The 16,118-nt window shown below is 48.6% G+C and overlaps 2 protein-coding genes across 2 annotated transcripts; both read right to left on the bottom strand.

Annotated features, from left to right (window-relative positions):
* Positions 1-1,680: 1,680 nt before the first annotated feature.
* LOC112889908 (cytokinin dehydrogenase 10-like) lies at positions 1,681-3,993 on the bottom strand. The gene is made up of 3 exons (XM_025956704.1): positions 3,396-3,993; positions 2,838-3,247; positions 1,681-2,740 (listed from the first exon to the last, which is right to left on the bottom strand). Exons 1-3 carry the CDS (start codon positions 3,991-3,993, stop codon positions 2,159-2,161), a joined length of 1,590 nt encoding a protein of 529 aa, XP_025812489.1. The 3' UTR covers positions 1,681-2,158.
* A 9,484-nt stretch (positions 3,994-13,477) lies between these two features.
* LOC112889792 (tetraspanin-2-like) lies at positions 13,478-15,388 on the bottom strand. Its single transcript, XM_025956560.1, has 2 exons — positions 14,637-15,388; positions 13,478-13,961 (listed from the first exon to the last, which is right to left on the bottom strand). Exons 1-2 carry the CDS (start codon positions 15,144-15,146, stop codon positions 13,644-13,646), a joined length of 828 nt encoding a protein of 275 aa, XP_025812345.1. The 5' UTR covers positions 15,147-15,388; the 3' UTR covers positions 13,478-13,643.
* Between the last annotated feature and the right edge of the window lie 730 nt (positions 15,389-16,118).

The raw sequence follows: 16,118 nt of genomic DNA, 5'->3' as shown, positions 1-16,118 counted from the left end.
CCCTCTCGCTCTTCAGAGATGGGAGAGAGAAGTTTGCCCTCCTGGAAGGGCAGTTCCTAGATGAAGGCCACAAGGTGGGAGTCGTATTCGAGTAGTTCAGAGGGCTCTAAGCCCTTCCAGTACACAAAACGGCCTTGCGGCGTAGATGTTATGGTCAAACTCAGGTGACTATCCGAAAAGAATTCGGGGTGGTCATCAGGTTGCGAGTGGTTGTCGAGAGCGGTTGTCGAGAGCGGGGGCATCCTGACAAGCGGTGGCTCCCTCACCCTCGAGTCCTCCTCAGCTCTGACTTGGAGGTGTAGTACTAGTCGACGAGTACTCTTCATTGGAGTCCAAGTAGTTGTTGAAAACGGGGCCCCCGACAGGCATTGGCTACCGCGTCCTCGAGCTTGAGCAAACGATCTAAGTCCTCCTCCAAGTCGGAGAGGGACTCGGATTGTGTAGTCTCCCTAGATCGGTTTGAGTCCAATCCGACTAGTTCTGGTGCAGCATGAGTTGAAGTCGCATCGAAAACGGATATCTTTTCGATCTGCCGAACTAGATCGGGGAGTAGCAACTCGTCGAGGTCGCTGCGCCGAGTTGTTGTGGAGGCCTCCGGCTTCCTAGAGTCGGCTAGGTAGCTGTTGAAGCCACCCAAGCCGTTGGCAACGCAGATCCAGAAGCCAAAGATGAAAGTTGTGCTCTCATCGAGCACGGTGCTGGTGAAGTTGAGAGATGCCATCGAGTTCTCCGAGAGATGCTTGATGAACACCTCTACCTGGCGCGCCAGCTGTCGGTGTTTTACCGCCACGCCCACTGAGGGATACCCTCGAGGTGGTGAGTTTGTAGGTAGGGTCTCACCGAGATCAGAAACTCAAAATGCAAGGAAGTTTAGATAGGTTCAGGCCGCCGAGAGTGTAATACACTACATCTTGTATGGTTTGTATTATCTTAGGTGATAATCAGGTGATCTGATGCTTGGAGAGTGTCCCTATCCGCCCTTATATAATCTGGGGGGACAAGACTGCATGGAAGTCTTAGTCGGATACGAGCCCTGGAATCCTACCCAAGTACTTTTCGGGTAGTTTCCTACCATCTCCGACTAGTTTCACTACTGTATGAATAGTTCTACTACGCTACGAGTAGTTACGACTGGTGTAGACCCCTTATCCTATAAGATGTAGGCCATGTGCATAGTCCCGTGGACCCGAATTGTCTTATCTGATTTTATCTAGGAGAGCAACAAGAGTTTAAAAGGGTTTTACAAAAGGATTGACAAGTCCAACATCTGGCAACAGAAAGAGCAATGAAACAAAACAATGTATGTCAAAACAGAGTTATCATGGACACTACCATGTCCAGCTAGGGGTGCTTTCCTCAGCTTGCCAATCTCGAACTGATTCATCCTTTGCTCGATGTTGTCCTTGATTTTAATAATTTATTTTGTTAGGAAGAATTTGCTTTTGGAAATTCTAAATTTAGAGTCTTCTTTTCCAAATGGTCCACCCAAAGTATATTGTGATTCCGTTGAACTCATTTCTCGTGCTTTTGTCGCCTTCTTGTTTGCCTCTTGCCACACTTTATGATTGCCATGTAGGTTTGGCACACAATGCATGATATCTGGTAAGACAACTTAAAAAAAAGAAAGAAATCTTGGATTGATATAAAACTTCAGGAACAAAATATTATATCCTTGTGCAATTCGAAACCACAAGTCCCGAGCTTTAGAGCAAAGCTTCCGTACAAGCCTAAACTCAGTACATGCATAAAACTTGTATAAACAGAGCAAGGTCAACAGCTCAACAGTCAACATAACTAAAGTGCTTCTTCGAAGCACAGTAGTTGACTTGGTGCAATGCTTACATGTTCTTTGAAGATGCCTTGTATTGAGTATTGACCCCATACAGAACGATCCAAAAAAAAAAGAAAGAATATACTATCACAAATAGAACTTGTTGCTTCTCCGGATTTGACACAAGAAAATAAACTGTCACAAATTTCCTATGGGCCCCTACTTTTGACACAAGAAAATCAAACAAACTACATAAACAAATCAATGAACTGCCACGACGGCTTTCCTCCGAATCAGCCGCCCCCAACATGCACGCAGGTTGCCAAGAACTGACCATACGTGCAAGCATCTCCGTTTCCTACTTGCAGGTCACGAAACGATTATCTTCTACAGAGAATCAGAGCCGGCGGCGGGGAAGATCCCCTGCCCCGGCGACAGGATCCCCCGCGGGTCGTACCTGCGCTTCAGCGCGGCGAGCCTGCCCCATTTCTCGCCGAAGTGCCGCCTCCAGCCGTCCCGCGACGCGTGGTGCGGCAGGTACTGCCTGCACCCGACGCCCTCCCGGTCGCAGAACGCCAGCACCGCCGCGTTCTCCCTCTCCAGCCGCTCGAGGTCGCCGGCGGCCACGGCCGACCTGAGCAGCCCGACGGCGTAGAACACGTCCTCGCCGCCCGGCGTCGCCGTCGTCATCCTGTCGTCCCACCGGTCCCTGTTCATGGGGTACATGAGAACGAGGCCGGCGGGCTTGGCGTCCCTGAGGATGCCCCTGAACACGCCGGCGTCGAAGTCGAGGATGCGCGACCTGGGGACGAAGAGGTTGAGCCACGGGTGCGGCACGTCCCAGACGCCGGCCGCCCGCAGCTTCTGCTCCTCGCGGCCAACCCGGTCAAGGAACTCCACATACGACACGTCCCTGACGAATGCGAACCCCGGCACAAAGTTTAGCTCCTCCAGTAGCCTTTCAAGTTTCTGCAAAAAAAAAAACAAATGAAGTTTACGACGTGTGTGCTTGAACTCTAACGGGTTGACGAGTCTTTTATGAAACCGGCCGGTTGTGAACTTGTACCTGGTTCACAGAGGAGGCAGTGTCATCGTTGTAGTACACTGCACCCTCGATGTAGTAGATTGCAGTGGAGCCGGTGTCGAGGACTAGCTTCGCAAGCTGATCAAGTTCTGAGGCTGAGAAGAACGAGGACGACCTTCGGCCCTCGGTGAGGGTCCGGTTCATCTGGACTTGGCCCTCAACGTAGTCGAAACCGGATCCGCTGGACGCCGGTTTCGATATGAGCAGCTCCTGATCGCTGGTGAATGATTCAACATCGGCGTAGGCGACCCGGACCCAAAGAACCCGTTTGGGAGCGGGTTCAAGCGCGATGCGGGCCCGGGTTATGACCCCAAACTGACCCAACCCGCCCAAGGCTGCAAAGAACAGGTCGGAGTCCTTGTCCGGAGAGCAGGTGATCATTTCACCCATGCCTGCAACGAACATGGCTTGTGTTCATTAGTTAATTCTTGTGAATTCTTCTCGTCGAGACTGGTTGACGAACAAATAGGTGAAACCGATAAACAAGTTGTGCACTGGTCAGCAGTCAGACGATGCATACATGACCAGCAAGACTTGTACCTGTCACCACGTCAAGCTCGTGCACGCTGGAGATCTGCGGCCCGTGCCGGAACGCCTGCCCGCCGATGCCGCCGTTGGAGAGCGTGCCGCCGACCGTGATGCGGAGATAGTCGGTCCATATGCGGGGTGCGAGGCCATGCTCGAGCGTGGCGTGCAGGACGTCAATCCACAGCTGCTCCCCGCCAACGTCCGCCCACAACTGCTCGGACGACATGCTCACATGGTCACCACGCCGCATCGAGCGCATGTCGATGACAATGCCACCCGGGGCAAGGGCCTGCCCTCTTGCGGAGTGACCTTGCCCGCGGGGCGCCACGGCGAAGGGCTTCGGCTGAGAGATTGAGAGCCGGATTAGGGCGACGATGTCGGCGGGTGAGGTGGGATGGAATACCCCATTCGGGATGGCTTCCACAATGTGGCCAAAGTCTGACGACGCCCTGGCGATCGAATCATGGTCGGTGTGGATTCTTGACACGATGTCTGGGGTGAGGAGGATACCATCATCTGCTAGGCCAGCGGTAGCTACCATATGGAAATGGTTTATGGTGGAGAGGAAGCTGGTGACCATGACAAATGTCGCTAGACAAGCCCTAGGCATGTTGTTGTTAGAAAGGGCAGGGATGGAATGAAGCTGGGCAGCTTGAGTTTGCTGATTGCATGAGAGAGATCTTGTGTGTGTGCTAAGGTCATCAATAGAAGACACATTTATAGTTGAGAGTAAGTGTTTCAGTTAGTATTAGCTTTGAAAAATGCAACATGAGTGGCTGACTTCCTGCCGGAAAAGACAGATCCCGAAAAATAAAACTTGGTCACCGGCCCTTAGTTTGACTCTTCAGAAGACCCTCAATGATGATTGGTCAATACAAAATCATGAAACATCCTTGACTTTTGCAGGCCCAAAACTAATTAAGAGGGCACGTACACAGGTCAAAGTACATATCTTATGAGACGAGATACATATAGAAAATGGTTGTTTGGAAGTTTGGAGAAAAGTTTCATGGGATACCATTAAGCTTAGTTCATGGTACTAATTGTCAGCCATTTGATGGTTTCAAACCGAGTGTCCTCGTCAATTTGTTTGGAAAGTCTGAACAGCAGGAATTGTTTATTACCAAAGCTTCAATGTTCTATCACAAGTAAATTATTTATGGTTTTCCTTAGATAATAAACAATCTAGAATATAATGTCGGTTTAAGACTTAGAATTAACAATATTTTTTTATTATTACCTTGGTAGAATGAAAGGGGGGGGGAGATGAGAGAGAGAGAGAGAGAGATCATTAAGATTCTGTATAATCATTTTATCATATTGTTCATACCGTTGCATCAATTATACTAATTGATAGGAAACACTTCCTAAAGAATAATTGTCACACATCCTAACATCCATTTAAAATTAAAGTTTCACCTTTCATCATTCATGACAAGCAGTAACTACTTTTAACTTTGCAGAAATAGTACAACTTCAACCGCGTTAACCAACATTGTTTTCTATATAACCCAGTCTATACTATGAAATAGGATAGGCAATACCGTACCTATCCATTTAGATGTCAGATATACTATCTTGTTTTTTGGCAGATAGTTTTTAGTTTCTGAAGTTGATAAACATATGATAACATTGTTGACATATATAACAGCCAATGGGTGGCCCGAAAATAAGCAATGCAGAGTAGAATTTTCAGTTAATTCAATCAGCTTAGTCGCAGCAGAGATGAGAAGTCGAGACGGCAGTATTAAGTAACCGAAGAGATATTGTTATAGATTGGGGAGCATGGATGTTGCGGCCTACTTGTGTAAGACCAGATCAGAGCTCGAGATTTGTCAACGCAGTTCATGTTTAGATAAATATAATCACTGCCAATTAGTGGTGGCCATCACAAGATTTCCTCGTTTTCTGATAAAAACAAATTCGACACTGATATACTACTCCACTCACCATTCATGCACCAAAAGGAAAATCAATGTAGGAAAAACAATGTGTGCTTGGAAGTTTAATCCAAGTCAATTGTGATCTTTTCAGAAACAATAAGGTTTTTCAAAAAAAATGTCAGTGTGAGAAAAAGTTGCACGGAGTCTAAATCTGTGTGCCCTGAATCCGGACAGGATGACTTTCAGCTGAACCGGGGAACAGGTCATTGTTTGGCCGTTTGGAAGAGCCTCAAACCAAATCATGGCATGTAATGCTGAAAACTTATGGGGAAAACTTACCGTTTGTTCTAGATAATAACGAGTGCGTTCTCTCTGAAGAAATTAAATTTTAATTTACAGGCTTGGGCCAGGCTTGCATTGAGCCCAGGCGGCCTCAGTGAGACCTCAATGGTCGCGGCCTGGGAGGCCCAAGAAGCGTTTTGGGTCAGGCTTGGGGATGTTTCAGACTGTATGACCAAATTGAACGAGTTTTTTTAAAAAAAGGGATTAAAAAAAATTCGGAAAAGGGGTGCCGGTTGGAAAAAATTGGAAAAATAGGTACCTCCCGCTAGGGCTTGAAAAAAAGCTCGCGGCTCGAAGCTCGGCTCGGGCTCGGAGCGGCTCGGCTCGGCTCGTTCCAGGCTCGCGCCTCTTTTCTGGGCTCGCAAAAACGCCGAGCCGAGCCGAGCCGGCTCGCTCCGGCTCGCGAGCTGAGGCCAAACCTCCAAATGCCCAACCCAGCAGCCAGCCCAAAAGGTCAAAGCCCATTAGGCATTAGCTAAACGCCTAAACCCTAACTCCCCTTCCCATTTCCCAATCCCACCCGGCCTGCCGCCGGCCACCCCATCCGCAGACCGCAGACCAGAGGGGCCGCGCCGCGCCGCGCAGGCGCCGGCGCCGTCGCCCAGGCGTGCAAGCGCCGCCGCGCCGCGCAGCCACGCAGCGCAGGCGCCGCCGCCCAGGCCCAGCCGCCCAGGCGCGCAGCGCAGGCGCCGCCGCGCCGCGCAGCGCAGCCGCTGCTGCACGCGCTCGCCCTCCACTCCAGTTCCCCGCTCCCCGGTTCCTCCGTCCGCCGCCAAGCTGCTACCGCCGCTGCTCCCACTCCGTCCGCCTCTAGGTATTACTCTTTACTCTATTACCGATCTGCTTCTTTACTGTAGAATGTGGGGGTGGGCTAAATGATGAACCGATTATAGGCTGTAAATATATGATTCAATGAAACTCAATTATTTCTTCTTGATTGTAGCTCGCTAAGTGATGGAATCTGTTGTGCAACAAAAGGAAGGGAGTGCAAATGCAAATGATGGAACTGATTCAGAAAGTAATTCAAGAATGACAATATGTCTGAGGATGAGCTGACAGTGCTAGGTGGGAGTGACCGTGTCACAATTGTTGAATCTGATGATGATGGTGGAGGTAGAAAAAGAGGGAAGAAAAGACGCAGAGGGGTAAAGATAAAAGTTAAAACAGAAAGAGTCAACAGGAAGACATCCAAAGTTTGGAATGTCTTTGATGCACTGCAGGTGCCAGATCCATATGAGGAAGGGAAGATGTTATCAAAGGCAAAGTGCAGGTACTGCAAGAAGGATTATGCTTACACACCAGGGTCAACAACAACGACATTGTCGAGGCATATGAAGAATTGTACAGCGTATTTGAAGGCGGTGGAAAAGAAGCTAGACCAAACTCTTTTGAACTTTGCTCCTTCAAAGGCAGGTGAAACTGGTCTCCCTACTATCTCATCTCCTCAAGATTATAATCATGAGCAAGTTAAAAAATTAATTGCCAAGATGATTATAGTTCATGAGTATCCATTTAGGATGGTTGAGCACACATGGTTTAACATTGTGATGAGGTATTTGAATCCTTCATATGAGTTTATTGGTCGAAAGACCATAAGAGCTGAATGCTTGAAGGTGTTTGATACTGAAAAAGTATCACTAGCAAAGGTCCTGAAAGATGTTGATTTTATTGCCTTAACCACTGATTTGTGGACATCTAATCAAACATTGTCACATATATGTGTTTGGTTGCACACTACATAGATAGTGATTGGAAAATGCAATGCCGTGTGCTGAATTTTTTTGAGTTGGACCCTCCACACAAAGGAGCAGTGATTGGACAAGCTGCATATGACTGTATTACTGCATGGAAAATTGAGGACAAGATTGTTTCTATCACCCTAGATAATGCCTCAAACAATGATGGTGCTGTGTCCGTGTGCTGAGGTCTAGGTTAACAGCTAGACAGGGCTATGCCTTTGATTCAAAATATTTCCATGTCCGTTGTTGTGCACACATTATCAACTTGGTTGTCAATGATGGGGTTGCTGTGCTTGCTTCTTTAATAAGCAACCTTAGGTTAACTGTGAAGTACCTTAAGAAATCACCAGCTCGCATGCATACTTTTGTAGAGATTTGTAGATCTCTTGCATTGCAAATTGGAGAAGGGTTGAGTCTTGATGTGTCAACAAGGTGGAGTTCAACATACAAGATGGTGCATACTGCTTTAGCTTACAAAGAAGCCATTAAAACATATGCTGATCAAGATTTAAATATAAGTGGGAACCTTCATCTCCAGAATGGGATTTGTTTGTTGCAATTGAACCAATTCTTGCCTCTTTAGCTAAAGTAACCACTGCATTGTCAGCTTCTTTATATCCCACCGCCAACCTTTTCTATCCTCACATTGTCGATGTGAAAATTGCATTGAGGGCAGCATGGTTTCCAATAGTTTAATTATGAGGAACATGGGCACTGCTATGATGGAGAAATTCAGTAAGTATTGGGAAGAAAAGAACAATGTTATGGTGATTGCTACTATCCTAGACCCGAGGTACAAGATGAGATATATCGAATGGTGCTTTGGTAAGATATTTGATGGGGGTCAAGTTCAGATTAAGATAGGTGAAGTCCGAGGTGAGTTAGACAAGTTGTATGCAGAATTTGAGTTGAAACATAGAGAGAAGAAAGCTGCTGAAACCAAGTCTAGTGGTTCGTCATCTGTGACGATTGACAGATCCTGCAGTTTGCCTTCTGCCTCTTCTGAATTTCAGTCATATTTATCATCTACTGAAGCTAACCCATCAAAGAGTGAGTTGCTCATCTACTTGGATGAGACAAACGTGAGTTTATCAGACAAGGAGTTTGATTTGTTGACTTGGTGGAAGGTTAATTCACATAGATTCCCAGTGGTCTCAAAGATGGCAAAGAAGTTTTTAACTATACCAGCAACCTCAGTGTCTGCAGAGTCTACATTTAGCACTGGTGGTAGAACTCTAGATGATTTTCATAGTTCTCTAAGCTCTTCTATGGTGGAGGCATTGGTATGCTCGTCTAGCTGGATTCGAGGTGCACATGATGGAAGTTTTACACATGTGGTATGTTATTCTTTTACTAATTGCTCTAGCTGGAGTGCTGGACTCTGTGTTATCGAAGTTTAATTGCTCTTTTTATTTTTCAGGAACAAGATGATGAGGATGACGTAGAAAATATTACATTTCCAAGAAGCTGGGTAGCGAGCAACTGGCAGGTCATCTTTACTGTCATCTATATTGTCATCTTTGCTGCTACAGATTCCATTCATCAACAATGATTTGGTACTAATGAAGACATGTTTTATTTCAGGTTTAGTCCTTGCTAGTTGCTGCTGTGAGGCCTCAATGGAGAATGGACAGTGCCAGATTCTTTTGGAGCATTGGAGGACTTTATTTTGGATCTCTTTATTTATTTTTGGAAAGGAAAAATGGTTGTCTGCTACCTGCGTGTAGCTGTTGCCTGTTATGAACTTATGATGCCCTTTATGCATTTTTTTTCTTGCTGTTAAACACTTGATGTCTTGATCTGTGAATCTGTGATGCAATAAAAGTTGTGGCTCGCGAGCTGGCTCGAGCCGGCTCGCGAGCCGATAACGAGCCGAGCCGAGCCTCTTCCACCAGCTCGTGAAATTACCGAGCCGAGCCAGGCTCGGCTCGCTAGATGACCGAGCCAAGGCGAGCCGAGCCGAGCCTGGCTCGGCTCGGCTCGTTTCCAGCCCTACCTCCCGCCCGTTGATCGGGCGGGAGGCGTGGGGCCGGGGACCTCCCGCCCTCCCATCTGGCGGGAGGTTTCCCGAGGACCTCTTCGCGAATAAGAAAGTTGTCTTATTCGCGAAGAGGTCCCTGCGGGGGCGTCCCGCCCATCCAAAGGGCGGGAGGTGGTGCCGAGGGGCATCCCGCCCGTTGGGCGGGCGGGAGGTCCCCCACCTGCCCCTAAATTTCTATTTTATTCAGCAAAAATCAGAAAAAAAAGAAAGGAAGGAGAGGAAGAGAGAAGAGGAAGCGGCGAAGCCCTGTTCACATGTCGATTTGGAGGTATATTCTCATTCTAGTCGTATAATTACTTGAAAATAATTATAATCTAGGAAATATTTCTTAGGGTAGTTATGTTTTGAATAGTTTTTAGTATTTTTAATTATTTTTAGTATAATTTATATTCTGAATATTTTAGAATCTGAAAAATATAATCTGGGAATCGCTGAAACTTAGGGTCGTTGTGTATTAATATATAGTATAACTAGTTTATTAATGATTGACATATATGTCTTCCGAGAAGGGTATTTCAGTATATATTACGGAGAAGGAAATGTAATTTATGGGCCGAATGAGATAGATTTAAGTGAATTCAACTGTGCGGTCAGAGGAATTACCAAACCGCACGAGAGGATATTTGAATCGCTATGCAACTGGTTAATGAGGGGATTAAGGATTAATCAGGAGATACACACTGTGAGTGTTCAGTGCGTCATAAATCGTACCACTCACGCTTTGATCTGGGAGCTGATGCCACTTGCAAGCAACGAGAACTGGTTAACTTATCTGCAAAATGCAAGTCATTGGCAATGGCTACTGGTACTCCTTGTCAGTGTGCAACAGAACCCTTTGATAAACATTGAAACTGCTCCGGAGGATGAAAGTATTATGAACAAGTTGAGGAGCCAAACATTGAGTCAGGTGGCACCGCAGCACCTCAATGCGTGGCTGATGAGGGGGAGAATATATCCTTTATTGTTGAACAGCTGCAAGATGAAGAACGTGAATTGGATGAAGCAATGAATGCCGATTCATCCGATGATGATGAGGATGTGCCTGAAGAATAGGTAAGCAGCGACTTCAGTCATCTTGTCGTAGATGAGGGATCTAGCGTGCCTTCGGATTGCAGGGAGAACGAAGTTGTCCAGGGTGCGAGGTACCACTCAATTGATGAGGTGAAGGAAGCTGTTAAGTGTTGGTTTCTCTCTCTTATGCGAGAGTTCAAAACAATCGAGTGCAAATCTCGTAAGTATGATGTGGTATGTGTGAAGGAGGGCTGTCCGTGGTGGGTGCATACTTGTAAGGGTAAATGGAAATATTATTGGGAATGCTCAATTGTTACTCAGCACACTTGTCATTTGCTGGGGGTGCAAAAGACCCATCTCAACCTTACATCGCAATACATCGCAAATGAGATGTACGGGATGATAGTAGAGAACATATCATTTGAACCAAAGTCTATTATCAGGTATATTCAGGAAAAGTACAAGTATACCATCTCGTACAGCAAGGCGTGGAGTGCAAAACAGAAGGTGTTGGAGATGAGATTTGGGATGTTCGAGGCTGTATATGATAATATTTCTCGATTGCTGGTCGTCCTATGTAAGAAAAATACTGAAAGCTATTATGACCTGAAAAGTCTAGACAGAGGAGAAGGTCCGCCCTACATATTGGAGCGGGTCTTTTTCAGCTTTGGTCCATGCATTAACGCATTCCAACACTGCCGGCCTCTCCTGTGCATCGATGGGACCTTTCTCACAGGAAAGTATAGATTGCAAATGCTGACAGCTATTGGAGTGGATGGAAACAGTCAATTGCTTCCCGTTACTTTTGCTTTTGTTGAGAGTGAGAACACAAACAGTTGGTACTGGTTCCTGAAACGGGTTAAGCTTGCAGTCGTTCGGGATAGGGAAGATGTCTGCCTCATTCATGATCGTTACGCCGGCATATTAAGGGCAATACTAGATTTGCAGGAGGGGTGTGTGGAGACCGGAGAGCCACCCAAGTAGCGTGATGTTCGCAGTAGGTGGTGCATGAGACACATCGGTGCAAACTTTTTCAGCCAATTCAAGAACAAGCACCTTATGGATATGTTCAAGAGGCTATGCAAGAAAATAAATCAACAAAAATTTAACAAGCAGTGGCAGAAACTTGATGAACTGACCGGGAAGAAAAAGAAGCGAGGACGCAAAAAAAACCAGAACTGCACAGGATGAAGCAGAGGCTTCGTGTCCTTTGCCAACAGATACTGCACGTACTCGCAGAAGGTCTGGGTCAGCGGTGAAAACCTTTTCTGAATGGATTGAGAATGAACCGAAGGAGAAGTGGGCGTTGCTTTACGATCCCGATGGTGCAAGGTACGGCATAATGACCACCAACTTCGCCGAGGTTTACAATTGGGTGTTGCGAGGTGTTCGTGTGCTTCCACTGGTTGCAATTGTGGAATTCATCGTCCGCGGGTGTACCGATTACTTTAGGGATCGGTTCACTAAAACTCAGGCATACATGCAAGATCTTGACAGATATTTTGAGAGAATGATGACAGAATATATAACTAAGAAGGCAGCTAGCGCCCAGCTACACCACGTGCGGCAATGTGGTACACAGGAGCTCAAGTTTGAGGTAGCTCCCAAAGACAGAGCACGACATGGCATGAGACGTCAAACTCCTGTAAAGGAGTGCATCCTCAAGTTTGATGGAACTTGTTGTTGCTCATGCATGAGGCCAAAGTTGCTGCGCATATCTTATTCTCATATAATGGCTGCTTGTGCGAATATTCGACATACTGTCGATATATATGTTTCCCATTACTTCAGAAAGGAGACAATTGCCAGCACGTGTCAGTATGAGATCTATGGGTTCCGTATGGTTGGATCGTTCACCGAGACAACGAATCCTGTGATATATATTCCAGACCCGAGAACAGATCGGGTTAAGAGAGGGCGCCGTCAGACACGGCGTATTCGTAATGACATGGATGAGTCAGAGCTCCGTCCGAGAATACAGCGCTGCAGTGCATGTAATCAGAGTGGACACACGTATAAACATTGTCCAAACAATGATGCTGGGCCAAGTTCTGCTGAAGCTGGCCCTACAGGTGATGCTACAGATGGAAGACCTCCGGTTGCATCAAGGAGTGGGAGACGTCGCCGATCGAGTGCTACTACGACATCAGGCATCGTTTAGTTGTAATTTTATTTGAACGTTGTTTGCTCCTGTGTAATATTTGCCGCGTTGAGTTTGTATCAGACCTGAATGTATATTTGTAATTTTAATAGACCATTATGTGTATTTGTAATATTTGGATTCTACGATACAAAACATTATCGCGTAACCATCTTCATACGCGTTTAGATACCGTAATCTTCTTCGTAAAATTGAACTAAATTTTTTTATATATACAAAAGAGCATGGCAAATAAATCTTGTATTTGAAAAAATATAAATTTTAAATAGTTTGTAGAATATAAATTCTAATAAAAAATAACAAAAAATAACCAAAAAAAGTGGTGGGCACCTCTTGGAACCTCCCGCCCGCTGGATGGGCGGGAGGTCCCCGGCCCCACGCCTCCCGCCCAATCAACGGGCGGGAGGTACCCATTTTTCTAATTTTTTCCAACCGGCACCCTTTTTTAGAATTTTTTTAAGCCCTTTTTTTTAAAAAAATTCCAAATTGAACTGCTTTCAACCGGGCGGGCCTTTTCCACCATAGTCAAAAAAAAATCTATTTTCTTTCACTTCAAAAATGCTGAGCCCCGTGAGCCTAGCTCGGGCCCAGATGTTGCGCTCACTGTCGTCGTACAAGCATGGCATGGATCCAACGCGAACCAGACCAGCAAAAACTAGCGTTACTTTCAACTTGCAAGAAGGTCCGTCCTGCCTTGGACACAAAATGCACGGACCGGTAGGTAGCACCATAACAAAGTTTGACAACCATCGTCCCCAGCAAAAGGACACAGATCAAGCGCGCATGCATACTCCAATAGTTCCCAAGTTGGTGAGCACGAGCCGAGGGCCCCAACAACACCCCGAACTGTTGCCTGGCACCAAACTTCGCATCGAGATTCTTGGAGCACAAATTTCACAAAAGAAAAAGGAGGCTCATTTCGTCGAAATTCTTGCTCAAATCACCGGCACCAAAACCATCATCTTACAAGCTTCAGACGACATTACAAACAGAACTCACCTCCCTCGCTTGCTTACACCGGCGAGAGATCGACAAGAGTCAAGGACGACGACGGCCCAGCTCGAGCCGTCGACCGCGTGCAGGTCAGTAGTTGTTGCCCCACTTGTAGCGGCGGAACATGTCCTCGGTCTGCGCGTTGCGGAAGGCGCAGCAGCCGACGACGTAGACGAAGATGAGCGCGACGGTGGCGGCGAGCAGCGCCACGCTGGCCCGGCGCCACTGCTCCCGGAGCTCCCCCAGCACGCCGGCCTTGCAGGAGCCGCAGCTGTAGCAGAGCTGCCCCGGGTCGTTGCTCCACGCCGCGCAGTCCGCGTCCGCCGCCGGGTTCGCCGCGGGGCCCGACCACGCCGTCGGGGACACGTACGCGAACCCGCACGCCGTCGGCGGCTTGCAGCACCCGGACTGCATGCGTATCGCGTCACAGGTTCAGTCAGAGCGAGATTCAGAAGCTTCGTGTACGGGACAAAACTGCAGACAAGAAAATCAGTAGTGGATGGCTAGCTTTTTGTGTCCAAGCGCCGGCCCACATGGCACATGCCTCTGCTCTCTCTCTCTCTCTGTCACACACACACCTAGGTATGATGAACGCATCGACAGATCACTCACCGAGTGGTGGCAATCATCTACATCTTCCCGTAACTAGTGGAAGTGTCTGCACTCTGCAATAATTTAACACAATATACTGGGACTGAACTGATTGATGCAACCGTGGTGAATAATTTAACACTTCTTTCTTTCTTCAGAGTTCAGACCGTACAATACAAGATTGTTCCTTGATTCCCATTGCCAGTGTACTATCAGCTGGTAGAACAACTTCAGACCAGCTAGAAAGTAGAAATGAAACTACCAGCCACCTTACACTGGACTCCACTCACTCTGTTCATCTTAAATAAATTGTAACCATACAATTAAGTTACTAAAACTCTGCTAAGTTGTACTAGAGTTTTACCACTTAGCCAAGCACTGTATAATGTACTAGAGTTTTACCACTTAATGAAGCACTGTGATTAGATTAACTGGTGAAATCGCTAGTAAAAAAATTATAGCAGGAGCAACATTTACTGAGATAATAATTACCTCGATGGGCGAGAGGTGCGTCATGTAGAACTGCTCGGGCACGATGAAGGATCTATCCATGGCGAGCTTCCTGCAGGTGCCCGACCCGGTGACGCACGCCCGGATCCCCTCCCACCGGTCCGGGTCGCCGGCGACGTACCTCCGCAGCCACGGCGAGTACCCCTCGAGGCGGTAGTCCTCGTAGGCGCGCCCGGGGACCGCGTACGCGCCGGAGTCGTGCGCGACGACGAAGGCGGCGACGAGGAGCGCGAGGAGAAGCGTGATGAGCGCGGCCATGGCGAAGAGGTAGCAGGCGAGGAGGCCCTTGCGGTTGCGGTAGGCGCCGAGGAAGCCCGTGAGTGCGACGAGGAGGAGGAGCGCGCCGAGGGCGGCGACGGGCCAGCGGGCGAGGCGCGCGCACCCCTCGCCGCCGTGGCGGGAGGCGAGCCAGACGCCCGTGGCGGCGATGGGGACCGTGCAGAGCAGGACCATGAAGGTGACGCACGCCGTGATGTTGTTGCTCACCGCCATGGCGGCCGGGGAGAGCTGAGGGGCTGGGGACGGCGCGGGCGGGTCGGTCGGGTGGAGCTGGAGGAGAGAGCGTGAGAGGAGAGAAGGGGCGTGAGTGAGACTGAGAGAGTGTGAGCGAGAGCTGGGTTTCCTGAACTGCTCCTGCTTGGTAACGCGGCGAGAGAAGCAAGCTGCTCAGGGAAAAGGTTACGGGCCGGACGGAAAAGATGTTAAAGATTTTCTTGACGGAACTCTCGAGCGATCGTGCATGGGAGATCGTAGCCGCCTGCAGCAGCTTCCGCGGCGAGTGGATGACGGGATTTGCAAGCATAGTGAAGCGCGTGCCGTATTGTTTACTGCAGTGATGGGCAAGTCGTCAGTCAACGCAGGTCGTCAGGGAATCGCTGCGGCAGCAGCTAGAGTGTACTATCCGGTGGAGGTGCGGTGCGGCGCGAGGAAGGGCCGACGGCCACGTGGAGTCGCCGGCCGACGTCGGCAGCAGCAGCACCGGTGGCTGCGGCCGCCCGGTTCGGCCCCCTCCGCCACCCGTCGTGGGAACGAAACGAATGGCTCGCGCTCTGCGCATGGGCAGCAGCAGCAGCAGCAGCTTCCTCTGACGGCTGACCGCTCCTGGACCCGTGGATCGGATCGTGATGGGAGCGCCGCGTGAGCACGTGTCGCGTGCTTCCCCTGCCGCGTGCACCGCCGGCGCGGCGCCCGCGTTCCATTCCCATCCCATCCATCCGCCCTGGCCGCCGCCGCCGCCTCGGCTGACGAAGCCGACGGCCTGATCTGCCACTGCCACTGCCACGCATATACAGGCGCGTGTGCCACCACACCTCCTCCTCCCTCGCTCTGCCCGCGGCCCGCGCCCTCCACGGCGGCGGGATCAGGCCAGTCCGTGGTAAGTACCACTGGCCGGCCGCTGTATCATCGTACATCTCCGTTAGATAATAATATTCTATATTTTAAAACAAGATAAAATTAAAATAT

The sequence above is a fragment of the Panicum hallii genome, chromosome 4 (genome assembly GCF_002211085.1).
Source record: "Panicum hallii strain FIL2 chromosome 4, PHallii_v3.1, whole genome shotgun sequence".
NCBI classification, from domain to species: Eukaryota; Viridiplantae; Streptophyta; class Magnoliopsida; order Poales; family Poaceae; genus Panicum; species Panicum hallii.
The sequence above is the reverse complement of the archived record's forward strand: the minus strand, read 5'-3'. Positions and strand labels throughout refer to the sequence as shown.